Source organism: Bos mutus, chromosome 10 (assembly GCF_027580195.1).
Source record: "Bos mutus isolate GX-2022 chromosome 10, NWIPB_WYAK_1.1, whole genome shotgun sequence".
In the NCBI taxonomy this organism is placed as follows: domain Eukaryota; kingdom Metazoa; phylum Chordata; class Mammalia; order Artiodactyla; family Bovidae; genus Bos; species Bos mutus.
The window spans coordinates 19,798,247-19,824,832 of record NC_091626.1 but is presented as its reverse complement, the minus strand read 5'-3'; the positions used below and the strand labels follow the sequence as shown (position 1 = coordinate 19,824,832).

General features: G+C 41.4%; 1 protein-coding gene across 2 annotated transcripts in view; it reads left to right on the top strand.

Moving 5' to 3' along the window:
• Positions 1 to 2,619: 2,619 nt before the first annotated feature.
• Positions 2,620 to 26,586, top strand: part of NPTN (neuroplastin) — a 33,282-nt gene continuing 9,315 nt past the window's right edge. For both annotated transcript variants that reach the window (XR_011465579.1, XM_014481951.2), the window contains exons 1-6: positions 2,620 to 2,662; positions 3,211 to 3,558; positions 8,399 to 8,570; positions 11,837 to 11,931; positions 22,978 to 23,111; positions 26,198 to 26,471. Coding sequence is in view for 1 of the 2 variants with exons in the window: in XM_014481951.2 (XP_014337437.2) it covers positions 2,635 to 2,662; positions 3,211 to 3,558; positions 8,399 to 8,570; positions 11,837 to 11,931; positions 22,978 to 23,111; positions 26,198 to 26,471 (1,051 nt within the window). In the remaining variant the exon portion in view is untranslated. The remainder of the gene's footprint in view (positions 2,663 to 3,210; positions 3,559 to 8,398; positions 8,571 to 11,836; positions 11,932 to 22,977; positions 23,112 to 26,197; positions 26,472 to 26,586) is intronic.

Here is a 26,586-nt window from a genome sequence, read left to right as displayed (position 1 = left end):
ATTCCAGTCTACTCTTTCACTATTAGCTTGTAACTATGGGAAAAGTACTTAGCTTTTTGGGCTTTGGTTTCCACATCTTCTAAGGGGATTATAATTGCATCTGTGCTATGTTGTGAAGATTAAATGAGATAATATAAAAGTGCTTAGCACATTGTCTAACACGTAACACATACTTAAAAAATGTTATCTAATGATATACATGTCTAATAATAATAAAAAATAATAGCCTCAAAGAGCACAGATAGATGTTTGTTGTCATTGTTTTAAGGGATTTTTACTTTTGCTTTTAGATAAGTTTGCTTAAATATATATCATTGTTTTTGTTTAGCTGACTCTCTTGCAACCATATGTACTGTAGCCCTTCAGGCTCCTCTGTCCATGGGATTTTCCAGTACTAGAGTGGGTTGCCACTCACTTCTCCAGGGGATCTTTCTGACCCAGGGATCAAACCCGTGTCTCCTGCATTGCAGGCAGATTCTCTGTCGCTGAGCCACAATGGAAGCCCTGAATATATATAATATAATTTACTAGTCAATAATCAAGGAACATTATCGACTTGGTCCCCTTCCCTGTATACAAGTAGAAAACTAAATCAGATCAGCACTTCCTTAGAAGTAAGTCTTGTCCAGAAGTTGCAGTGTTGGTTTGAGTGACTTTCTTCGTTCTGGGCAGTGGAGAATTGTGTTCAGACTGTTTCTCCACTGTCTCTGAATTGTGGTGTCTTGGGATTTATGATTATTTTGAAATTGGATGGGTTCTTGGTGGTTCTGGACATACTTGCAGGTATTCCTTCTACATAGCATGGTCAATAAATTGAATAGGCTTAGATCTAAGCTTGTTTTGAAGTGCAATTCAGAAGAAGGGAGAAAAAAGACAGGAGAAATCCACTAACAACATACTTCTAGAGCATAATTAGGTACATTATCACATCATTCAAGTGGACATAAACTCCCCCAGTTCACAGAGAATGTGAGAATAAGAGCATTTGTGAATTCCACTTAATGATCAAGAGTATGATTAAAGGAGAATAATACTTTTTTCTGCTTTCTAGGGATTTACTGATAAACAGTTTTCTTTAGTGATTGAGCCAGTAGTAAAATGAATGAAAAGGTAGTGTGAAAGCTAAAGCATAGCTCCTTGGGTACCCTTTTTTTTTTTTAAATTTTATTTATTTATTTGGCTGCTCTTGGTCTTAGTTGTAGCATGTGGGATCTAGCTCCCTGACCAGGGATCGAACCTGGGCCCCCTGCACTGGGAGCTCAGAGTCTTAGCCACTGGACCACCAGGGAAGTCCCCTTGGGTACCCTTTTATGTGGAAGTGAGCTCAGCCTTTCATGCAGTGGCTTGGTGTCTTCTTTCCGGAATTCTGAAACTTCCCCTGCACTTGAGAATGATATATTTTTGGCTTCTTGGCACCTCATAACTAGTTCCTTTCAAGGAACTGATATCCGGTCTCAAAAGGTAGTTTAGGCATGTCATTTTGAAGGCAGAACAGTTAATCTGAGGCTATTAATGACTGCTTTCCTATCCTTCCCAGATTCTGAATCTTATATCAGTTCAAAGACTAGTATGAATTTGGAGTTCTTGACCTCTAGTTGAGTAAGTGTAGTATTTCCCATTGGGTTCTGAGGTCCATTGTGTACAGTTTATCTCCAAAGGCAAATATGCTGTGGATATAAACAGAAAAATTTCCACTTAGCAACCTCCATGTTCAGCAATCCCATTATATCCTTGGCTTTTTGTCCATAGGGAAACTGTTCTATTTAATTCATACTTCTCCTCTGAAATGTTCTTAACCTGATGTTAGTAGATACTGGCTTTACTCTGCTCATTGCAGAGGATCTGGCTTGGGCCCAAGAGAAATTGCCCGGCGAATCAGAGTACCCTCTTTTAGCTTCTTGCCTGTACTTTAGATACTGAATTATTAGTACCTTTTAGCTTGAATTGGTAGAAATGCTGAATGGACCCTTGATGGAGTAAATGGGTGAGAGAGAGTATGCTTTCACTGTGATATGGAGTCCATTCCAAGTTGTTCCAATAAGTCTGGATTTTTTTTTTTTTTTTTTTTGGCTCTCTCTTTGCCATTCTCACCTTATCTTATGCAAGTGTAACCTCAAATTATGGGCAAGTGAAAGCAGACATCAACTTTTAGTTCCTGTGCAATGCCTGGCAATGTTGGTGAGGCCTAGCCTTCACCGTAGAGTTTAGTTTAATACATCACTGTACAGTTTTCATTTTGAGCTGGCCTCTAGGAACCAGGCAGCTAAAGAATGTGAAGAGAGCCTGTCAGATGCCATGGATTTTTGTTGTTGTTGTTCTGGTTCGGTTTTTGTGTCATGATTATTTTTAAGACTGACTTTTCAGGAGATTTTTCTGGTTTATAAATTTATGGGATTGTGGAGGGAATAGTCCCTCCAGACACTGGCAATAAGTTGAGTTACTGTTGGTTCCACTCCTGAGCTGACCCTGATAGTAATTCTCACTCTGAAATACAGACTGTCTTGCTCTCCTGTACCAGAGGATTTGCTTTCAGATAGAGGCTGCTTCACAAACAACGGGGTTATTTGTTTGCCATGGGCCACGGAAGAAGAGGATGCGGGGAAAGTCTAACCTGAATTCAGGATAGGATCCTGCATGAGTGAGAAATTTGCTAGCCTTTCAGGTGAGATTTGGACTCTGACTCCCAAAAGAAGGTGTCAATAGGTCATTAACGCTTCTTGTTGTGACCCATAAAAGACATTGCATTTCTAACCAAGTGTTCACCCATCCAAAAGAGAGACCCTGACTTGGCATATAAACCTATTGCCACTTCCAGTTATCTTTCATCACTTGCCTGAGTTTGAAAAGGTAATGGTTTGTGTTCTATGGAAAGAGACTTCCCTGAGACCTGAGGCTTTCTCATTCCTACTGGCTGGGCCCATTGCTAAAATGCTTTCCAGTGGGCTTGCTTCTGCCTGGCCAGCACCTGGGCTGCCCCAGCTTGTAATTAGCCTGCCTTTGCTTCATAAGCTTCTCAGGGTGGTTCTTCTTCTAAAAGCTTGTATGAAATGCTATTTACTGTCTCTTTATAGTTTAAAAATGAATTCTTTTTGTTCTTTGCAACTCATTTGCTTTTTTTCTTTTCTTTTCTTTAAATTACTATTAACACCTGTTGATTCTTCTTTTTTTCTGATTGGCCTGTCACTGCATTCCTGCTCCCCCTCCCTCTAGCTGGGTTTGTCAAGTCGCCCATGTCAGAAACTAAGCTCACTGGGGACGCCTTTGAGCTGTACTGTGACGTGGTCGGGAGCCCCACGCCAGAGATCCAGTGGTGGTACGCAGAAGTCAACCGGGCAGAGTCTTTCAGACAGCTGTGGGACGGTGCTCGGAAGCGCCGTGTCACCGTAAACACCGCCTACGGGGCAAACGGCGTGAGTGTGCTGAGAATAACCCGGCTCACCTTGGAGGACTCTGGGACTTACGAGTGCAGGGCCAGCAACGACCCCAAGAGGAATGACTTGAGGCAAAACCCTTCCATAACATGGATTCGAGCCCAGGCTACCATAAGCGTGCTTCAGAGTGAGTCCAGCACCCTACAGTAGTGGTACTGTAGTCACTAGAGGTGGCCCGCTGACCCTTCCCTCTGCTTCCTTCCCCTCTTCCCCAGTATGATCACTCACCCCACCCCTTGTCTTCGTTTTTTCAAACCCACGACCCTTCTGGTTGTAGTGTATGAAAATATCTGTGGCAACTTTTTTTTCTTTTGTATCTTTGCTGTCCTCTTTACCTCCCTTACCCCCAACCCTTCTCTGTGTCTCTCTCCTCAGGAACAAAGAACTTGGGAAAATCTGTGATTGTCCAAAATCACCTGCATTGGGAAGAGGTGGGGAGGGCGAACTGGGGAGGCTAACAACAACAACACAAACCCTCGAAACTCACGAAGCCAGGCAGTCGCACCAGGGCAGTGTCGGATCGCTTCCTTCCCTCCCCCTGAATTTTGTAGTAGGGTTCCTGCTATCCTTTGCTGATTTATTATCTGGTGCCTTTCTATTTTTATTTCTCTCCCCAATCTAACTATTTTTTATTTCTCTGTGCATCTGTTTGAAGCTCTTTGAGTAGCTGCCTTCACCTCTATGGTTTTAAGTTTGTGTCTGCCCAGCCTCTTCCCTCACTGTGACTTGGTGTCATCCTGTCTATGATGGGAATGTTGCCATGGGTGTGGTGTGGTGATGTGTTTTGGTTGTTGGGTAGCATGTAAGCTTGGATATTTCCATAGTTCTAGCTCTTTTTCTTTTCTAAAACAGTGGCATGTGCTTCTCTGATAACAGCCCCCCACTGCAGCAGTATATTCCTCATGGTCCTGCCCATCTAGTCTCCTATTCTCTAAAGAGCAGTGGCCTTAGATTTCCTCCATATGTCTTGCTGTTAGGAACCAGGTGACACTAAGCTGCAAAGTATTTTTCTTTTAAATCCCATCATACTGTTTCAAAGTCAGAGTTGGATCTGTTGACAGTTTGATGACTGACTATTGGCACAGTAGTCAGTGCCACCCTATCATCCCAGAGGCTGGCAACCCCAGAAGTAGTTTGGAAGCCATTCATACTGGCCTTTTCTTATGTCTTGAAAAAAGAAAAAGAGGAAACTAAATTCTAACCGTGTTCCTCTGAGTGGTAAGAGTGAGCGGAGCAGTTGACTCAGAACCCTTCTCTTCATCCTGTAGTAGCAGGTACAAGTGAGACATCAGACACAGGAGCTTTTGTGGCCATCTCTTTCTGAATAGTGTTTACTGCTTGTGTGGTAGGGAGGAGAGGGAGGGAGAAGCTACCACAGAGCCAGTGCTTCTGGCCAGGAAGAGTTTTAACCCACATCTGTCCTGATTGTAATTGAGGAAAGATCCTCTGGGTTTTTCACCTTCTTTTCAGGGACTCAGAGCCCCTAGAGCCAATTCTGGTTTAAAGAACTGACTGACTTAGATTAAATAAAAACAGTAAAATACATTTATGAGGATATTGGCAATAACACAGGAGGTCATCTGAAATGGGTCTTGAATCTCCTTCTGTGGAAAATAGCAAGTTAGTTGTCTGTTCTTTATAGCAGCTCAGGAGATGCCTATGAAGAGGACTTCGAGGAGAGGTAGAAGAGGCTGCTGCAGTTGGCCCTGTTGAATCAGAGAACCTGCTTCTGGAAAGGGAAAAAGAAAACTTTGTCTATGTGAAAATGGGGAACATTAACCCAGTGATTTTTCTTTTATTTAATAATTTTTTTTCCCCTTGCACGCCTCCTTCTCCTGCCCCCATGCTCCTTTCCTTGTAAAAACAGAGTTACCCAAATGGCCACAAAGGTCTGCAGAAGTTTGTAGGCATGGACTGGGCTGGGCATTTGGTACTTGTACTTGTAGGAGCCTGACTCAGGTAGACTCATAGTTAAAAGGTCATACCTTGGGGCTGGAAGAAGATGAGTCTTTGGGGTACCTGCCTCTCATTCTGGAGAGTATATAGCAGTCTCCCAGTTTACTTAGAAATAAGTTTCCTAACTTAAGGGTGTCTGCATGTGATTGAACCAAACCCTGGCTAGTTTAGATTCTCCCCAGACTTCCCTATAAATCAGTTAATCCTAGTTAACTGATTCAGAGAGCTAATCGTCTTCACTTTTTAAACACACTGAATTCCACTCTAATTGGACTGTTTTATGATTCAGCATCCTCAGTGACATTTGTCTCCAAGGGCAAGTTGAGATTTTCTAAGGATGACCTCCTGGCAGTAGAAGTGTGCCCAGTTTGTAGGTTCTCTCTCTGTCTGTAGCATGTTCTACATATGAATGATGACTAGGGTAAGGGTCTCTGAACCAGTGCTTCTAAATAGGAATAAGTGGCAGGTAAGAATTTTGAGCTTCTCCTAAATGTTCATCTCTCTTGGACTGTCATGAGTAATGCTCAACCACCAATGTTTGATCGGAAATAAAAGCCCCACCTTCATCCTGGTGCAGAATGCAGTTGTGGCACTGTGACCAAAGAACTTGGTCTAGTACCGGTTTCCATATATAGCAATTATAGGAGGGAGGTTATGCCACCCCACAACCCTCCTATGGTGCAGAATCATATTTAAACCTATTAAAATTATCGACTTGCTCCCTGCTGACTCTCTCCTGAATCTTTAACACCTAAGGGAAAATGTGCTTTCCTTTGCCTTTTGAGAATTCTTGGCAGAAAGTTCACCAGGTTGCTTTCATCAACTTCTTAATCTCCCTGAGCTGCGTGGTCATTTGCATCACCACAGGTAAGAGTAGCATTTACTTTGGCCTCCTTATAATTTAAACATCTTGAAGCTCTTGGCCTCAAAGTTTACCCTTTCTCAGTGCAGTCTGAGAGGAAGAACCAGAAGATGAGTCCCAAATGGGACAGAAAATAAAATTGGATAGTAAAAATTCAGCAAAAAACTAAAAGTGTGTTTGGGTTTTAATGTTGCCTTTATATTTTTTAATTTCTGTGGAGTACTGGTTCTCTTTATCTCTTTTGTTTTTGCTTGGTTTTGATTTTCCTGGAATTGTGATGCTTTCTGCTGATGGTGTATGTGCGCCTTCCATTGCAGGGTTTGCAGCTGTTCTGCTCGACTTAAGGCCCAGGGATTTGGCTTCTGTCCAGTGTGTTTTGGAAACCATGGGACACCACTGCGCTAATGTGTTTACATGCATCTGCTTCTGTCTTAGTGGCTGCTATGCCTCCATTATCTGTACATAGAGACCCTGTTTGGTGTTACCGATAAGGACCAGTGCTGATTGGAAGATAACCACTATCCTTTTGCCAAAGTTGTAAAATAATGAGAACCAATTTACTTGAGCAAACTTGAGGATTTGCTTTATTTATCACAAGTTTCTTTGACAATATGAGCTTTACAGTCAGAAATGTTACACTGATTAGGAGGTGCTTGGGCATTACACTTTTCAAGTGTCCCATGACTTCTCCGTCCTCTCCCCCTTCCTGCACAATGAACAAAGCTTGGCTCAAGTGAAGAGAGAGAGTTTTGTCTTTAAGAATTATAGAGTCAGCACTATACGTGTATAAAATGGTGTCAGGGAGCTGCTAGAGAGTTGTAGACAGGAAGTAGCCAGGTGCAGGAAAATGAAAAGTTAGTCAAGGATTTCTAGGAAATAATTGGGAAAAAAGTTAAAGTGCAAACATCTCTGATTGTGGATTGGAAAAGATTTTAACTGTACTTGAGAATGATTGACCTAAAGTAGAAAAAGAGCTAACCATGGGAAAGGATTAAAAATAGTAACAAGAAAAGACCACAGACTTCTTGACTTTAATATAGTGATGGAATTCAAAGTGCTGTAAAGATGAACCTTTCAGGAATGGTATTGATACAGTGTGCCTTAAAATATTTCTGCTCAGTGTATTATAACATTTGACACAGGTTATTTTTGTAGATACTAAATGAGTGATCCCAGGTTATGTAAGCCTAGGTAGAACCCGAGGATGAAGTATATAACTTTCTCTAGGGTGGAAAGTGTTATGGGGGTACTTTTGGCTTGGAGGGGGAGGGATAAAGAATTTGATCAGGTGTGTTTTCTAGGCCCAGCTTTGTCACTAACAATAATTATGGCCTTGCACAAGTCATTTTACCTTTTTAGCTCTTAAAGACTGGGATTCATTGAACCCTAAGAGCCTTTCAGCTCTAAAATTCTAGGAGCCCATAATACCAGCATATACTACATTCTAGTTATGATTATCTTAGAATGAAAAATATTTTAAAGTGCAATTCTGAAAATATTTTGTCTTTGGAGTATATGGGCTGGAGAGAAGAACTGCTGGTTCCTTAGGAATTTTCTCTCGGCAAAATTTGGAAAATGCAATAGACTTTCAGTAGGAGATTTGTCTTTAAGATCTATATTGTCTTTTTCTGCATAATTAATGGCCATGGCTGGTTTGCCATAGATTTATCAGATTTAAATGTGGGAAAGCCATACATGTATTGCCTAACTATAACTATTACTGTTTCAAGGCCTAGTGACTCCATAGGAAGTTTATTAGTTATCTAAATGATACTGCCTTTGTCTTCAGAATTGCAAGGTGGAGCCTGATTTTCTAATTGAAGTCGAATTGGTTGGTGGTTCTTATCTCAAAAAATGATGGTATTCAAACGCGTAAGTGAATTGTTGCCAGTACAAGCATCCATAATACTCCCATTCTTTTCACGTCTAGGCCAGCTGGTCTTCAGGCTGTTGTCTGCGCTAGTGATCATTTGCTTATAATCATTGTTTTTCCTTTATTGACTTCCTCCAAAGTGGTAAAGTGAAATTCCTTATGTGGTCCTGTCTGCCCTCCCTCTTCTAGTCTCCCCAACCTACCCCATCCTACTCTCAGGCCAGGGCTGCGGAGAGTGGAACTATGGCTTCCTATCATTGTGCACTCTTATTACAGAACCAAGGATTGTCACCAGTGAAGAAGTCATTATTCGAGAAAGCCCTGCGCCCTCTGTTACCCTGCAGTGTAACCTCACCTCCAACTCTCACACCCTTACATACAGCTACTGGACAAAGAATGGGGTAGAACTGACTGCCACTCGTAAGAATGCCAGCAACATGGAATACAGGTGAGAGGGGCTAGCAGCTCCTGGGAAGATGAGATGGTACATGGTTGAATTTACTTTACATTCATAACCTGTAATTAAGCTATGTGGGAGAGCCATGATACACATGGTCCTCCTCTAGAGAGTCTAATACAGAGTTTATCTGGGGTGAGGCTAGAATTGCCATGGATTTCCAAGTAATTTCTAATGAGCAACCAGGTTTGAGAGCCATATTTCTTCCTTATGATAACAGCAACTTGGGGTAGTAATGCTAGTCAGTAAAAAAGCCACAATTAGAATGCAGGTCTCTTGACTTAATCCAGTGGTTTGAAGAATCAGATTGAAATCTGATCTAGGATTCTTAGAGCAAGATCACCATAAGTATTCTTCCCACTGAGTAGATTTCCTGGTGAGTTAGCTTTTAGGAGTGCTTATTATGACCATAACCTGATCAGGCCCAGTGGATATAGGGCTCATTCAGTTCAGTTCAGTTCAGTTCAGTCTCTCAGTCGTGTCCGACTGTTTGCGAGTGATCTGGAAAAGGATGGTACCCTGTAATTACCCTTTGGTGAGAGGGGGATATTTGCTGGCTGAAGTTATCCAGCACCCGAGAATTTGGTACATTTTGAAATATCTAGAACACATGGCACCTCACCTTTCAGGATAGTTTGTTCCTAGTTGAAAAGGATCAGCTAATCCTATTTGGCAGGATGATGCAGTGCGACTAAATAGTGCACTGGAGTGAGACCAGGAAAACCTTTGTATTCAGTGATAGCAAGGACGTTCTGCAGTATTTTGCAGAATTGAGATCATTTCATATCCGTTAAATAATTGACTCACATTAATTTGTGGATCCTCTTCCTCTTTTTTCAGGTAAGAAAACTGAGACTCAAAGAGTAATAACACTTGACTCCTTGCAAGGCCACATACTGTATCTAATAAGTTGCAGAACCAAGCCTAGGTTCCAGGTCTTCTGACTCTTTTAGAATCTGGATCATTCGGGATTTTTGTTTGTTTTTCTGTTGTGCTATACCATTTTGTAACAAGGTAGTTAATCTGTTTCCACTGTAGTTTCTTCTGATATAAAATTGGAAATATAGCCTGAGATATGTCCTGATAGTTTGGAAAAGGTTAATTGAATAGCAATATTGGGTGGAATAAAAGGCATCTATTCTTGATCTGTCCATTAATTTTGCAAGTTTGTTTTTTTTTATAATACCTCTTTAAAGATATCAGATATCCAATCATATTTCTCTTGGGTCTTGCCCTATGTTACCCCTAAAGCTTTGAGCTGTAACTTTATATAAAGTTTGAACCTGATTTTATAGAATGCCTCTTCTTTTTCCCTCAGCCTATTTGAGGCTTTCCAGGGTGTTCTGCATTGTCACAAGTGTTTTGGGAAATCTGTAGAGTAACAACTCACATTTTGTAGAGTAACAGTTGAGACCTTTGGGCCATCTCATAAGTCAGCCATGGAGCCTGTCACAAACTGTGCTTGTGCTTAGCCTGCAGGGGACATTTTTTATTTGCTTCAGTTGCTTCCCAAAAGCTAGTTGAAGGAAATGTTGTGGGGAGATTTTGAGCCCACTGGCATGGCCCCTAGTTTGGGAGTCATCTTCTCAACTTACTACAGTAAATCTAAACCCTGAAGATGCTGCTGCTGCTGCTTCTCCTCCTCCCCCTCCTAACTCTGGGAACATTACTAAGAGCAACTGACTTGTGTCTCTTTTCTTGTTGGGAGCATATTGATGTAAGAATAGTCATTTGTATCAATTTGAGAAGACTGTTGACGGTTCCTCTTAGAATCTTATGCTGCCATGGGTATGCTGAGACAGTCTTGTGAGAGTGGGGTGTGTCTTTCCTCATCCATAGTCTCTTGTTTCTTTTTTGAGATGAACGGTAAGATGAATAAATGCGTTTGGCCAGTGTTTTGAGGTTAGGAGTTTTTCTCAGACTTTAACTAGTGCAGTGGAGATGGTCATCACAAGTATCATGTTTTAACTGTTAAGCAGAAGAGTAGGAGTAAAACAGTATTTATATTCTCATCTGGAAGCTGATGTTTCTCTGTTGTCTGTAATTACACACTAGCATTTTTGCACATGTTTGGGGCAGCGGTGTATGTAGGCCAGTGTGCAGTTAGCTGATAAGAAACTGACCTTCAGGACCAAGAAAGCCTGTTTAGGATCACCCTTTAGAATTCAGAAGAAGTATTGTTCTCATCACACACACTTCTCACAGTCTTTCCTTTCACTCTGCTCACCTTGGTCTGGATCTGTGCGTAGTTGTTCACTCTTGTTTGTGTTTATTCATTTTTCTACTGTAGTCTAGGCACTGCGTTATGTGCTGGGTATAGAATTGTGCACCAAATTAACAATGCCTGTCCACATAGAACTTGGTCTATTGAGAAAACAGACATTCATCAAGCAATCACATAAATAATTAGACATTGTGATAAGTGCTGTGAAGGGTTACAGTGTAGTATGAGAGAATGTCAGGGAGAGGGATGTCATTTAGATTGGGGGTGAGAGGAAATGACATGTAAGCCGAGACTGATGGAAGAGGAGTTGGGGAGATGAAGAGTAAATGGGATGAGCATTCTATAGAACAGAGCATCTTTTGTCAGAGTTTTGAGCTAGGAACAAGTTCAGCACATTGAAAAACTGAAAAGAGACCTGCAGGGCTAGAAAGTGGCTGAGATGACACTAGGGAAGGGCCAGATCATGCAGAGCCCTGGAGTTCTAGCTGTACCTAGAAGAGTTGAGCTGCATCTCTGTGGCTGATGCTCTGATGGCATATTTTTTCCCCCCACTGATCCTATTCTGTTACTAGACTTACTGAAAAGCATGCTACTAAAATACAGGATAGGAAAACAAACTCTAAAACAAACTCTTCAGGAAAGTGCAGAAACAGATGCTTTCTTTCTGCTCGTATTTATTTGACTGGAACCACAAGGTGAGCAAGAACTTTTTGGTGATGGGCCCATCTTTTGTATCTAAGTGTAGATTTTAGTACTTTTTTACAGCTCTTTTGATTACTTTTTTTGTAGTGTATTTCTCCAATAGACTGAAATATCTTAAGGTTAGGGACCATCTCTGTATTCCTGGCACCTAGTAAGGAGTAAATCATTAATACACAGAGGGAGGTTTTTGCTTATAGTTAAGAGGAAGTGAGTTGCATGCAGGGGCACAATTTGGAGAGCAGGGTCCCTGGTTGCCCCTTTCATTCTCCTTTTATTGTGTATTTTGACTGTTCCCAGCTTCCTCACTTGATTTTTCTTCTCATCTCTGCAGGATCAATAAGCCGAGAGCTGAGGATTCAGGCGAATACCACTGTGTGTATCAGTTTCTCAGTGCTCCTAAAGCAAATGCCACCATTGAAGTAAAAGGTACAACCCAACAGAGGCTGCGGCGTGAGCCTCTCACTCTCCTTCTGAGACACTATCTTGGCTTGGGCTTCCAGTCTTCAAGCTTTCTTGTTTTCATTATGGGAGGCAGTATATAATGTTATGGTTAGGACTGAAGGCTCAGGAGCTCAACTGCCTGGGTTTAAATCCAAACCCCATCATCTGGCTGCATGACTGTGGCAAGTTATTTAACTTCTCTATGCTTCTGTTTTCCTCTCTTTTAAAACCTACCACATGGCACATGGGTTGGTTAGAGGGAATAAATAAGTTGAAGTTGCTGTTTTTGTAGTTCAAAAAATACTTCAGTGTTGGCAGCTTCATATGGTTCATCCTTAGGTAAAGCTCTTAGAATAGTGCCTTTTAAGTATATTGTGTAGTTATCTCCAGTGTGCCAGCAGGATTTGGCAAAGTACAGTGTGCAGGGTGAACATAAACTATTTGTAGATAATTCATTAGAATTTTAATAGAACCTCTGGGTGCATGGCATCTAAAGATGAGATTGTAGTTGGAAGTTGCACGGAAGGCCAGTAGAACTGTAAAAGAGTTAGAGCTAACTAACATTTAACCCAACTTTCTTGTATTATTTCAAAGAAGCAACTGAGACCCAGAAAAGTGACACTGGTTCTGTGTCATACCATCAGTTTGTGACAATGCTATGATAGCATGGAACCCAAGTCTTGACTCTCATCGTCACGTTTTTCCATTTTATAAAATGACCATGGAGAGGCAGGGCTACTGTTTGAGGTCAGACTGAAGAGATGAGGGTATTTTCCAGGGCTTTTCATTTTTGCTTAGAAAGGACCCAAACTTGTTGTCTAAATCTATAGGGTGATCTCTAGAAACTGGAAAGATAAATTTAGGAAATGGGAATGACCTATATGTAGCAGGTGTTCAGCTTTTCCTTAATTTATAGCAGGTATTCAGATTTTCCTTAAAATATTTGAAAGACTAAAAATTTGGACTCAAAAAAAAAAGCTTGGACACAGTCAAAGTTTCTATTACATGGTGTTACTAAATGAAAGTAGTGTCTTGGTGACACTTGCCCTGACTTGTGCCCTTGTTGACGTAAGGATGGGCAGTGCCTCTAGTGGCTAGATTGAATTCTAAATGCCTGCAGGGATTGAGTCACAGTGGCATGGTTACAGCCCACACAGACCAGAGAACCTTGGATTAGATTAACTCCATGGCTTTTCTTTGAGAGATCTGGGTTTATCTTTGTTTTTAAAGAATGCCATATTTGTTCAACATAGGATGAAGGTGTGAGAAAACCGTTTTCTCTAAACCAGCCGAGGGCCCTTCCCCACCCAGATGAGCTACATGGGTAGATGTTTGACTCCTCCGTAAGAGAGTTAAGGCCCTGCAACATTCCAGACTGAGCCTTTGGCACAAAGTTCAAGTGCAGAGGAAACAGATCAGGACAGGTGAGGGAGGGAAAGTGGTGTGTCTAGTTAATCAAGCTCTCCAAGCCTAAAGAATAAATTACATACAATTGCAAGTCCTGACTAACTCTGATCATATTGATTAGGAGTTAATGATTTCTATGCAGCACTTTCAAGAGTGGAGAGAGGTTATTTTTCCGTTGGGTGGCTGCTTGAGAAGGTGGGGTTCAGATGCCCCAGAGGCATCTTTCCTCACATTCTGTTTGGCAGGGAAGTGGTCTTGAAGCTGCAGGCAGGAGTGTCTTCTGAGGAAGTTACAGCATACACAGTATCTCACCATAATGAAGGCATGTACTGGGCTCTGTTGCATTTGTACTGTACAATAGTCCTGTGAGGAGGATTGGGCAGGTGGTATTAACATCCTAATTTTAAAGAAGTAGACCTTAAGAGAATTCTGTTTTATATAATGCTAAAACATATTCTGTAACTAGCTTGGGCAGATACGTTAGTCTGTTAAGAAAATTCATATGGAATTCTAGTTATTCTCTCTTCCTACTCTCCCCTGACACCTGGATGGAAAACAGCTGAACACTTAATGTCTTTCGGGTTAGGGATAGTTTGGTCTGGTAAAGCCTGAACATTTAACTTTTCTTGTGTAAGTTTGAAAAGGTTTTCCATAGACCCAGGATCATATTTGAAACTAGCTCCTGATTGTGGTTGGGGTAGAAAATTGCCTTGAATTTAGAGCAGTGTGTGTTATTCCCAAAGCATTTTCATGTAAACTCGTGTTTTTTGTGTGTGTGTGTGTGTTTTTTTTTTTTTTCTCAGTTCCACTAGGGTGGGATAAGTGACAGTTATCTTTTTATAGCTATAATGATTTATAAAAACTCTACTAAGTAGTTGGCAAGAGGTGGTGGTACTCAAGAACAGAGAAATTCAGGGGATTTTCAGGAAACGTAAGTGACCTCTGCCAAAAGGAGATTCATAATCTTGATTTGTGGTTTTAACTAAATTGGCATTTAAGGGCAATGTAATTCAGCCCATACGTATATATTTTGTTAGCACTTAGTCTACACTCAGACCCCTCTTCCCCATCTGGCTTTCCCTGCAGTTGAGAACTTCCCAAGGTGTTGTTTGGCCTCAGCCCTGTGGGGAGTTAAGGACTTTAGACTAGCCAGGGACAAGGCATTGTATGTCACATGACCAAATCATGAGTTACTTGTTATGTACAAAAGAAAAGGCTGAAGGAACCACAGGGAGGGACACATATTTGGAAACAGACCTGAGGTGGCAGTGCTTTTCTACCTTAATCTGTAGATCCCTGTTGAGAAAGGAATTTTGGGGATGATTGTATATACATGTGTAGTAGGGAAGGCCTTGCACCTGAAGTAGAGTTTGTTCTTTCTTTCTCTTTTTTCAAAGGACAAGCATGAGGCACAGTGTAAACAAGAAGATACTATTACTGTTGAGGATTACATTTCTTAGGTATTTGGCAGGTGACCCGAGCAGATGCTGGGGGAGGAAGATGGAGCAGGGCTGGCCAAGGGGAGAGGGAACAGTGATGACTAGACCTTATAGGATGACCTCTGTCCCATAAACAGCCTGTCTTGGGATCTTCTCCTTCCTTTTTGAGCCTTTCAACTCCTCAGAGTCTTCTGTCTTCCAGAGACTCCTTAGTCATACAACATTTGTGAATGAATAGATGTTGGATTTTCTGTCCCTGAAAATTTTCAGCTTTTCTAGTGCTTATTCCCTCTCTTTTCATCTTACTTTCTTTTCTGAAATTAAAAAATGTGCTTACAAAAACAAGTTAAAATTTTCTGTGTAGTTTACAAAGTTGAAAAAATACCTGTCATGACTCCCAGACCCTGTCCGCACCCTTTAATCATTTTGATTAATCCAACAAACAAGGAGTTTGAGTTTTATTGCTGTTTTTGGAAAAAGATTTTGGTGGTCTTCAAATCCTCTGCAACAGACATGCCATCACCTCTTGTGAAAGGTCCATCCCAGCACCAAGAAGGTTTGGGTCTGGTGTCTTATTAAGCCCATCATTGTGTCTTGCTGCTCATTGGGCATTTTAAATGAGTTCAATCTTTTGGTGACAATGAGAGCCAAGATTGATCTTGTTTTTCTTGTCCCTACTCATTAGCTTTCTTTCTGTTTGAATCTTATGACTAAATCTTAGGGTTTCTGTGAGTGACCTTGTCCTGACTCCCTGCTTCTTATGCCGTTTCATGGATTTATGACTGATAATATCAAAGTTCAAACTGGCTGAGGCAGACTGTATGGTGATGGTGACAAATATCATTATTAAGAGTAATAATACATCTCTCACATTTGTACAGCACTTACAGCATGCAGAGTGTTTTTGTGCTCATTTGTTTGTTTGATGGGCAGCTAGTTTGACAGGTGAAGATGCTTTGAGGTTGTGTCATGGTTAAGTTCAAGCTGATGTCAAAGCTGGTTGTCTCAGAATTGCCCTGACTTGAAAAGTCTCTGAAAGCAGAGCTGCTTGAACATTTTGGACATCAACCATAGCCCAAATAACCATACCTGTTCGTTCTTTTCCTCTCTTCAGGGTGCTACCCTGACCTACTTTATTGTTAAAAGATTAAGAACAGCTAACGTTACTGCTTGCTTACTGTGTGCTAGGTACTGTGCCAAGTACATTACTTGTCCCGCTCCTCTCTTGTAGTCTTCACAACACTCTGAGGTAAATGCCATTATTCTCTCTACTTTCCAGGTGAGAAGATTGAGGCTCAAGGGCGTTGATTGACTTGCTCAATGTGACAGAGTCAACCAGTGGAGCCAGCGTCCTCACCCAAGCACTCTCATGCCACAGCACATGTTCCTAAGCATTATGCCACACTGCTGTGTTCAGAGCATATTAAATAACAATGTAAAGGTGTTGACTGGGAGAAGAAATGGGTTCTAATCCTGACCCTGCTTTTAAAAACTTTCCATGACCCTGACTAGTCACATTCCTTTTTTGGGCCTCAGACTCTCCAAGTATATGATGAAGTAGGCTGAGGTAGATGATCTTGAAGGTTCTATAAGGCTCTAAAGGTCTGTGGTTTCCTTATATGGACACAGATGAGAAGCTGGGTTAGTGAAGGAAGTGATTTCTAAGCTTCTTTTCCTAATAGTGACCGTCAGGTTCTTAACCTTGCAGTCCAACTGTCACCCCAGTGCCCCCTGTACTTCCAAACATACATCTCCCTGCCTCAGACACTCCCTCTAATCCTCTCAGACACTGAGGCCAGGAAAGGTGTTAGAGCAGCGGTTCTCAAACTTGATTTTAAAGTTATGAAATGTGGCCTAGGCATCAGGCTTATTAAAAGCACTCCAGATGATTATAGTGTCTTAGTGGAGACTTCAGTGCCTGCTTACCCAGTGGTTTCACCTGCAGGAAAAGGAAAAGCCTCATCCGCAGAAGGCAGCACTAGTCCCAGACTGCTCTAGTCTTCACAGTCAGTGATGAATCTACTCTGCTATAATTATTGAGCCAAAAAGCCAACATCTTTCTTGCTTCTATCTCGGCCATCTTGTATTGCTTCTTGGGCTTGGCCCTTGGCTAGCAGTAAATCTTAACTCTCTGTCTACCTTCAGCCAAACTTCTATTTTTGCCTATAGAAAATTTGAGGTGTCTCTGGGATTTGATAGGTTGCCTGAAGGAAGCAGAGAGACCATCTCTACAGTATAGTGTGTTGTATGATGAGACACTGTACAGTATCTTTTAAGGATGGAGTTCTCTGAAAATGAGTTGCAAGATTGTGAATTTGCTTTGGAAAATGAGCACTAAATGAGCAGTGCAGGTAAGGGGCCCCATACCTTGATCCCTATCTCAGCTCTGTTGTATTAACTTTATTTAACCTTCAGTTCAGTTCAGTCACTCGGTTGTGTCCGACTCTGCGACCCCATGGACTATAGCATGCCAGGCTTCCCTGTTCATCATCAACTCCCGGAGCTTACTCAAACTCATGTCCATCAAGTTGGTGATGCCATCCAACCATCTCATCCTCTGTCATCCCCTTCTCCTCCTGCCTTCAATCTTTCCCAGCATCAGGGTCTTTTCAGACGAGTCAGTTCTTCGCTTCAACTAAAAATACCTCCATTGCCTAAGTTGACACTCTGTACATCCACCAGCCTAGCAGAGAAGCTGATGTTTTTCTCTTAAGTGCCTGCAGCTTAGGCAACAGAACGTACTGAGGAGCATGCCTTTGTCCTCAGCCAAAGGCCCAGATAATGGGTTTGGGTCAGGTATTGGTAGGTAACTTAAGACTTGGAACCCCAGTGTTGCCATTCATCAGGATCTGGAAGGGTCCATCCAGTAATTCATGGGATTTAGAGTGTGTAGCTAAAAAGGCCAGATCATGAGTTAATTTCCAAGTGGGTCTGTGATCTGTTTTAAAGATTCATTACTTCTTTGCTACCTAATCTGTGCCTTCCTGAAAAAGTAAAGTGAAGTAAGCAGTATTTGCTCTGTTCAACTCCTCAGACCTACCTGCAAACCAACAGGACCCGTTTAAGTAGTTCCTTATTAAATGGCAAGCCCATATAAGGCGAGGCACCATAATCAATATAAATATGCCATTATTCAATATAATTTGTCAGTATCTGACATGAGTAAACTTTATTAGAGCTATGAACAAGAGTCCTGTTTATATCAGCAAACAGGGAGAAGACGTAATATTCAGCATCTCTTTGATTTCTTAGGACTCATAACACCTGCTTTAGCCTAAATTTTCCCTGGCTGAAAATGAAATTTAAATATTTATTTTTGACACTGGGCTCCAATAGTGTGCTAGATTGATAGATGTAAATTAATCCTCCTAAGACCTCTGTGAATTGTATTTTATTCTCATTTTACAGAAGTAAATACTGAAACTCAAAGGATTTTAAATGACCCACCTTGGGTTACTCAGTAATAAAGCCTCAATAGAGCCAAATTTCTCTGAAGTCCAAGACGCTTTACATTATACAGTAGTTAAATTATAGCAAATAGGTCAGTCCCTCTTTGGGTCTAGAGTGTTCTAATACATCTGCAAGCAAAGATAACATTTGAGCAGTTTGCTTTGCAGTTACCAGTAATACATGTTGTATATTTTTATTGTTTGTGGACTCTGTTCTAGTTTGGTTTATTTCCCATTCTGTTTGGTAAAGAACAAAGAACATGGCCTCTGGAATCAGACATCCCTGAATTTGGATTTTGGCTTTACTTTTTATTTTGGCTTTACTTTTACTTTTTATTTTACTTTACTTTTTGGCTTTACTTTTTATTAGCAGTATAATTTTAGATCTTAAATAACTTTACCAAACTTAAATTTTCTAATCTATAAAAATGGGGTAATATCTGCATCATTGGGTGATTATATTAATCTGTTGCTGCATAATACAGAGAAGGCAGTGGCACCCCACTCTAGTACTCTTGCCTGAAAATCCCATGGCAGCCCACTCCAGTGTTCTTGCCTGGAGAATCCCAGGGACGGTGGATCCTGGTGGGCTGCCGTCTATGAGGTCACACGGAGTCGGACACGATAAGCGACTTAGCAGCAGCAACGGCTGCATAATAAGTTATCCCCAAAATCAGTAGCTTAAAACAACAAATACTTATTACTTCACAGTTTATGTGGGTCAGGAATTCTGGAGCAGATGAGTGGGGTGGTTCTGACTCAGGGTCTCTCAAATTGTTGGCTGGGGCAGGAGGATCTGTTTCCTAGATGACTGCCTCAGTGACTGTGCAGAAGGCCTTAATCCCTCACTATGTGGGCCTCTCCATGGCCTGTTCGAGTGTCTTCCTAGTATGGCAGCTAACCTCCCCCAGAGTGTGTGACCAGGAGAAAGAGAGAAACAGCATATGTGTGCACAGAAAGCCACTTTGTATTTTGTGAACTAGTTTCCAAAGTTGTACACCTTTTTATATATATATACATATTTAAAAACATTTTATAAATATATGTATGTATAACATATGCTATATTTTATTCTTTAGAATCAGGTCACTAAGTCCAGCCCACACTCAAGGGGAGGGAAATTAGGCTCCACCTCTTGAAGGGAAGAATATCAAATAATTTGTGAACTATTTAAGAGGTAGACTCTGTGCCCTAAGAGTCCCCTTCTTTGACCACTGCTGACATGTGTTCTGAGAGTTCAGTTACCTTACTTGCTGTTAGTCTGCCATCTAGCTCAGCTGGTGGGGCAAGAACAGGCTTTCTGATTGAGCAGCTCCCCTAAAGAACAGAGAGAAGTGACCTACTTCATTGACCCAAAGGCTGAAGTGATAGTTGTTACATTCATTCCTTATAAGGGTAAAGTGATGTAACCTGCGTTAATTTCCTGTCTGCCTAGTACACTAGTGATACTTCAACCAATCCAAGGGTGAATAATCAGGGCATTTTTCTTTTGAGTACATTAGGAAGAGGGGATATTATTCCTAAGCTTCACTCAGTATTCTTTGCTGAGTTGAGAAAGCAGCAGTAGATCTAACCATGAAAACTTGCAGGCTTTACTCTGTAAACAAGGCCAACAAAGGGTGGGGGCGGGGGGCCCGAATTCAGTTCCTATTGTCTCTGCATCTGATAGCCTTTAAGGCACCTTCCCATCCGTAAATAGAAGCCTCTGTAGAATCTGGAGTAGATGAATGAAAGGAGGGTGTGGTGTTTTCAACCTGAGCACCAAGGCAGGAGTGAAAGACCAAAATCCAGGTCTTGGTCTTCAAGAGTAGTAGCTTTTTAGACTGTATAGCCATAAACCAACTCAGGTTTTAGCCTTCTAAGTGGTTCTTATGTATAATCTTGGGGATGAGTCTCCAAGGCAAAATCTGAGGTTGCTGAATTCACAGCACTATTGGAATTAGTCAAGTAAGTGAAAGTGAAAGTCATTCAGTCGTGTCCGACTCTGTGACCCCATGGACTATTGAGTCCATGGAATTCTCCAGGCCAAAATACTGGAGTGGGTAGCCTATCCTTTCTCCAGCGACTCTTCCTGACCCAGGAATCGAACTGAGGTCTGTTGCATTGCAGGCAGATTCTTTATCAACTGACCTAACAGGGAAGCACTTAACTGGGCCAGAGTAAATAGAGTTGAGTATTCTCTCTGGGGCAAGGGAGAATGAAAGTGGGAAAAAAAATCACATGCAAGCTGATTTCTGAAAGTTATATCTCAACCATTTCCGTGAACTCTGGACTTGATATTCAGCTGCTTACTTGACAGCTTCACTTGGATGTTAAGTAAGTCCTACACTTAACATTTCCTAAACTTTGAACTCCTGTTTTTTTACTACCATCATTGCTCTATCCCTAAGCAAAACAAAATAAAAACAAACCAACAACAAAAAAATACCCATGCTAATTCTTCTGCAGTCTTCCTCATCTCAGTAACTGGCAGTTCCATTCTTGAAGTTACTCAGACCAGAAACACTGGGGTCATGCTTGGCTCCTTTTTCTCTCACTTTCTACATTCAGTCCGTTAACAAATGTATTAACCTATAAAATATCCAGAATTCCTCCCTTTTACTGCTGCTACCCTCATCCAAACCTCCCCCTCCCCCTTTCTGGATTGCTTTCAGAACCTCCTAATTGATCTTATTTCCACTATCCTCTCTCTACAATTGTTGTCCACATAGTAGCCAGAGGGAGCCTGTTAAAACACACAGATAATTTCATACCTACACTTAGTATTCACCAGTGGCTTCCCAGCTGACTTAGAGTAAATGCCAAAGTAATTTCATTGTCCTACAAAGTCCTATCCAATCTAGGCTCTATTCTCTGATTTAATCTCTTACCATCATCCCCTTGGTTATTGTTTCAGCCAAATTCCTCCATGCTGTTTGTTACACGTAACAAGCACACTTCTGCCCCAAAGCTTTTGCTTTTCCCTCTACTTGGAGTGTTCTTCCTGCAGATACATGTGGCTTACTCCTTTATTTTTTTCATGACTCTGCTAAAATTCACTTCATCAGAAAGGCCTTCCCTTGCCACTCTGTGACAAATCTGGCATATAATTGGTGCTCAACAAATGTTTGTCCAATGAATGAAACATACTAGAGGTACAATGTGGTAGCTCTTCTGCTTATTGTGTCTCCCTGCTCCCCCATGATGGTGTGTTAGTATGCTGTGGAGCTTGATCCTTGGAGTGCTTAAGAGGTTCTTAATATTTACTGACTGCAGAAAGCTCTGAGGAAGAGTGATCAGGTTAAACATTAGGCCTGAGAGGTGACTGATTCACTGTGGGAGAGATTTGGGATGTTGAGAACTTGAGCCCGCCTGACTCATTCCCTTCTGTAGTGAGGAATTGTGCCTGGGAAAACAAAAAGACATTTCCTTTATAATATCCTGTCTGGAAAACACCTCACACTGAGTGGTAATGACCAGGCTTTCATTTGGCAGGTTGTAGAGGTGGCTTGGGGCCTTGCTCGTTCTTTTCCTATCCAGGTGCCTCAGGAGGTGGTCTAGGAAGCACAGTCTGAGAGGAGCAGGACATTGGATTATTTTTAAGCCAAGAAAAACCAAGCCAATCAGAAGGAAAACCTGGGATTCAGCCCGTGGTATAATTACACAGGCTTTTACAGTCTCAAAATGACATCTATCTGTCTATGCAAGACACTGAATGTAGGCAGGGGCTAGAAATAACTCCATCTGATAATGGGTATAAAATTCAAGCATAGAATAAATAACTCACAAAACTGGAATTTGGACCAGGCCTATTGATTCTCTTTCCCATTTTGGCCAACAAAGTGATGTCTGGCCTACTTTGAGTTTTATTGCTTTCAGATTAGTAGAACTGATGTGGTAAGGTGGAAATTTATAGTTAAGATCAAAGAAGGCCAAATTCAAAGAATTAGCTCTCATCTCAGGCTTCTTGGGTCCTTGAACTTTATCTAATATTTAAACCACATATGCTGTTTATTTCTTCCTAAATGATCATGAAAAGCAGAGACCAACAGCTTCCAGCATGTCTAGAAATTTCCCCAAGATTTGGTTCATTGAGATAACTGCAAATCAGGTGTATAAATCAGATTCTTAAGTCGTTAAAACAACCTCATGAGACACTGGTTGACTTTCTTGTTCATTTCTTTCTTCTCTTGTGAAGACTAGTTTGCTAGATTTCCTCTTTTCTGGGAGAGCCTTGGCTATTGATATTCTTGGGTAGTTTCTCTAAGCATTCATCATTCATTGCTTTTATATACCTTACAGTAGGACTTGATTTTAGGTGTTTGATCTCAAGGCTCTCTCATTGCCTTAACATAATGTATAGCATTTGATATAATACATAATTACTGCTCATGCAGGTGTTGTGAGAAAAAACCATGACTGGCAGAGAAGATAATAACTTCTGTTTGCATTTCTTTAAAGGATGGCTTAATTTATGCAGTGGCACCTGTGTTGTCTTCCAGTAGGTTGTAGAACCACCCATATTATTAGTAGAGCTTCACATATAGTAATCCTGGTACCTACTTTGGTGGGTGGGAGGTTAGGGCATGGGATTGGTTCCATTGCTCTGTTCTGACCTGAAATGCATGTTATCAAAGCTGAATATGAGGGTGGGTCTAAAGAGTGACTAAGAAGCAGGGCTCTGAGCCAGTAGTTGGGGCTTTGTATCCTGTTCAGCATAGGCTCCCATGGTAACTGCATTCAACACTTTCTCACAGCTGCTCCTGACATCACTGGCCATAAACGGAGTGAGAACAAGAATGAAGGGCAGGATGCCATGATGTACTGCAAGTCAGTTGGCTACCCCCACCCAGAGTGGACATGGCACAAGAAGGAGAATGGTATGCTCGTGGTGAGTAGGAGGCAGCCCTGGTCCTCTGTATGTGGGTGTCTGTGGTTGCTGGAGTTTCTCCTGGGGTGCTCCAGACATCTGGACAAGTTTCTGCAACCTGCCATACTAGCTGTCATGGCTTGGGTCACCCTTTCTGGGGTCATGGTTATATCATGAATTTGAAGGGCACTGATAGTCTCTGCTTAGCATGGAATCCCGACATATGAATTTATTAAAGCTGTCTGGTAAAAGGCTTGGCTGTTTGCCTTCAAGATAAGACACCAAGAAGAGCTAACCCCAGTCTTAAAATTTTACTATTATTCTAGTCCATTTATCCTAGAGAAAATATTGTTCTTGTGGTCTTAATGTATTTTTCTTGATTTTTGGGAAAGGCAAGGCAGTAAGAGCAGTTAATAGTATTATATATTCCCAAAACATATTAAATTACTGATTAGGAATTGAGACAATGTAAGGCAGCCTTAGACATTGGAAATCTGACAGTATCTGCTCCAGAAAAGGTCAGAGGAAACATCTTTTCCAATCTGTGGGATGACTCCTGATGGTATTGGGAGAGTCAAAACTTCAGACTCTTGATTAATGCTTGACCAATCTCCTGTTCTCTCAGATGGGATGTCATACATTCCTCTCCAGGCTTTGTATGCCTAGAACTCTACTTTTCAGGCATCCTCTTTGATTGTCAGTCTTCAGAATCAGAAGGGACCCTAGAGATCATGTAATCCAGGTTCCTTAGAAAGATTATAAATATTAACCAAGGTAAATTGGTGGTGGAACCACAAAAGTTTCTTCCATATGATAGTACTTTAAAAATACCCTTTGAAATTATAAGCAAGGTGAAAAGACAGCTCTCAGAATGGGAGAAAATAGGAAATGAAACAACTAATAAAGATTAATAAATTAATCTCCAGAATATACACGGCAACTTACGCAGCTCAGTGTCAGAAAAACAACCCAGTCAAAAAGTGGGCAGAAGAACTAAACAGACATTTCTCCAAAGAAGACATAAAGATGGCTAAAGAACACATGAAAAGGTGCTCAACCTTGCTTATTACTAAAGAAATGCAAATCAGAACTACATTGAGGTATCATCTCACACTGGTCAGAATGACCATCATCAAAAAAGTCTACAAGCAGTAAATGCTGGAGAGGGTGTGGAGAAAAGAGAACCCTCTTGCATTGTTCATGAGGATGCAAACTGATACAGCCACTATGGAAAACAGTATGGAGATTCCTTAAAAAACTAGGAATAAAACTATCATATGACCCAGCAATCCCACTACTGGGCATGTACCCTCAGGAAACTAATTGAAAGAGACACATGTACTCCAGTATTCACTGCAGCACTATTTACAATAGCTAAGACATGGAAGCAGCCTAGATGTCCATCAACAGATAATGGATAAAGGAACACATTTGAATCAGTTCTAATGAGGTGGATGAACCTAGAGCCTATTATACAGAGTGAAGTCAGAAAGACAAATATCATATATTAACACATATATGGAATCTAGAAAGATGATCCTGATGATCCTGTTTGCAGGACAGCAGTGGAAACACAGACATAAAGAACAGACTTATGGTCACAGAGAGGGAGGGAGAGGGTGGGATGACTTGAGAGAGTAGTATTGAAATATATACATTACGTGAAATAGATAGCCAGTGTTAATTTGCTGTATGATGCAGGAAATCCAAAGGCTGGTGCTCTGTGAAACCTAGAGGGGGTAGGATCCAGAGGGAGGTGGGAGGATGGTTTAGAGGGAGGGGACATGTGTATACCAATGACTGATTCATGTTGATGTATGGCAGAAACCATCACAATATTGTAAACTAACTATCCTCCAGTTGAAAATAAAATTTTAAAAACCCTTTGAAGGCTTGTGGACCAAAGATCATAAGTGAGAAATGTGGAATTAGTGAATGAGTAGAGCAGGTGTTAGAGGAGTTGGCAACTTTTCAAATCCTAGGGTTGAAGTTTCACAGAATAACTCTTAATTTTGAAGGCTATTAATTTCTCATTTTAGCAAAACCCATACTTAAATGTAGACATGATTTATGCTATAGCTAGACATCATTCTGGGGATTATATTTACCTTTCTTCTCTACTGTTTCTGGTTACCCTTTAGTTGCCTCATGTGAACTGACACAAGAGTCAGATTTTTCCCCTGCTAGTATGCCATGAGATCAGCGCTGCAAACCTGTTCCAGCTCCACCCAAGCCCCTGGTCATGCTCTCACCCCTGCCTTCCCACACATGCCTGGAGCATTCCTGTCTAGCTTGGTCAGCTCTCCTCTCCCACAATCTAGTTTAAATGTTAGCTCTTCTCCAACTTCCCTTGACTCTTTCCAGCAGTGTCCACTCATTCTGCAGTGTGGCTCTATACATACCCTCTGTTGGCACTTCTTACATGTTCCTGGCACCATCCCTTTGGAGGTCTGGTTCCCTCTGGAGGTCATTTTTATGTCATGCTCTCCCTTTCTCACCTTCCTCTTATGTTAGATATAAAACATGTAGCATATATTCATAAATATCTCTTGACTAAACTTTCTTTTAACCTTGTAATTCTGAAAGGAAGTGGAAGTTATGAATTTCCTCCATTCTGACTAGTAGCAAGTTCTTAGCATTGTTTCTAGAGGAAGTTTAGGGAAACTTTCCAGAATTCACCAAGTGTGAAGTAGATGTGCTGAATCTGAAGTAATCAAATAGGCCTGATGTTACTGGATACATACCTGACCATGGAGCTTACACCCTTTCTCCATCCTCTTTCTAGTTATGGAGTTCTTATCTGGTGTTTGGAACAACATCCTAGATTAAGTCATCTTTTCTGGGTCTGCAGGGAAGGATGTCCCTTCACGCCATTAAAATTGGAGAAGTCCTGATTCTGCTAGAAGTTTACTGATTGGTTGTTGTTGAGATTGAAGGGAAGTCAGTGATCAAGTATTCAAAGTTCCTTGGACAAAAATGACCCTAGACACTGCTCCCTGATCCCGTTCAGTGTTTTGCTAAGGATGGAGAATAGTCTCATCCTGTGGTGGGCACTAATTCACCTACTCTGATATTTGTGTGTTCTCACTTTTTCTGCTCCTGACTAGGATATTGTCAATACCTCTGGCCGCTTCATCATCATCAACAGGGAAAATTACACTGAGCTGAGCATCACTAACCTCCAGATCACAGAAGACCCTGGCGAGTATGAATGTAATGCTACCAACTCCATTGGCTCTGTCTCCGTTGTCACCATCCTCAGGGTACGGAGCCACCTGGCCCCACTCTGGCCTTTCTTGGGAATTCTGGCAGAAATCATCATCCTTGTGGTGATCATTGTTGTATATGAAAAGAGGAAGAGGCCAGATGAAGTTCCTGACGGTAAGAGCATCCCTACAAAATAGCTGTAATGTTGGGGCTGGTTCCTTGGGGGTGGTTTCCAAGCACCCAAAGAGGACTATAAGGATGTTGGGATTTAGTCCCAAAAGGAGAGAAG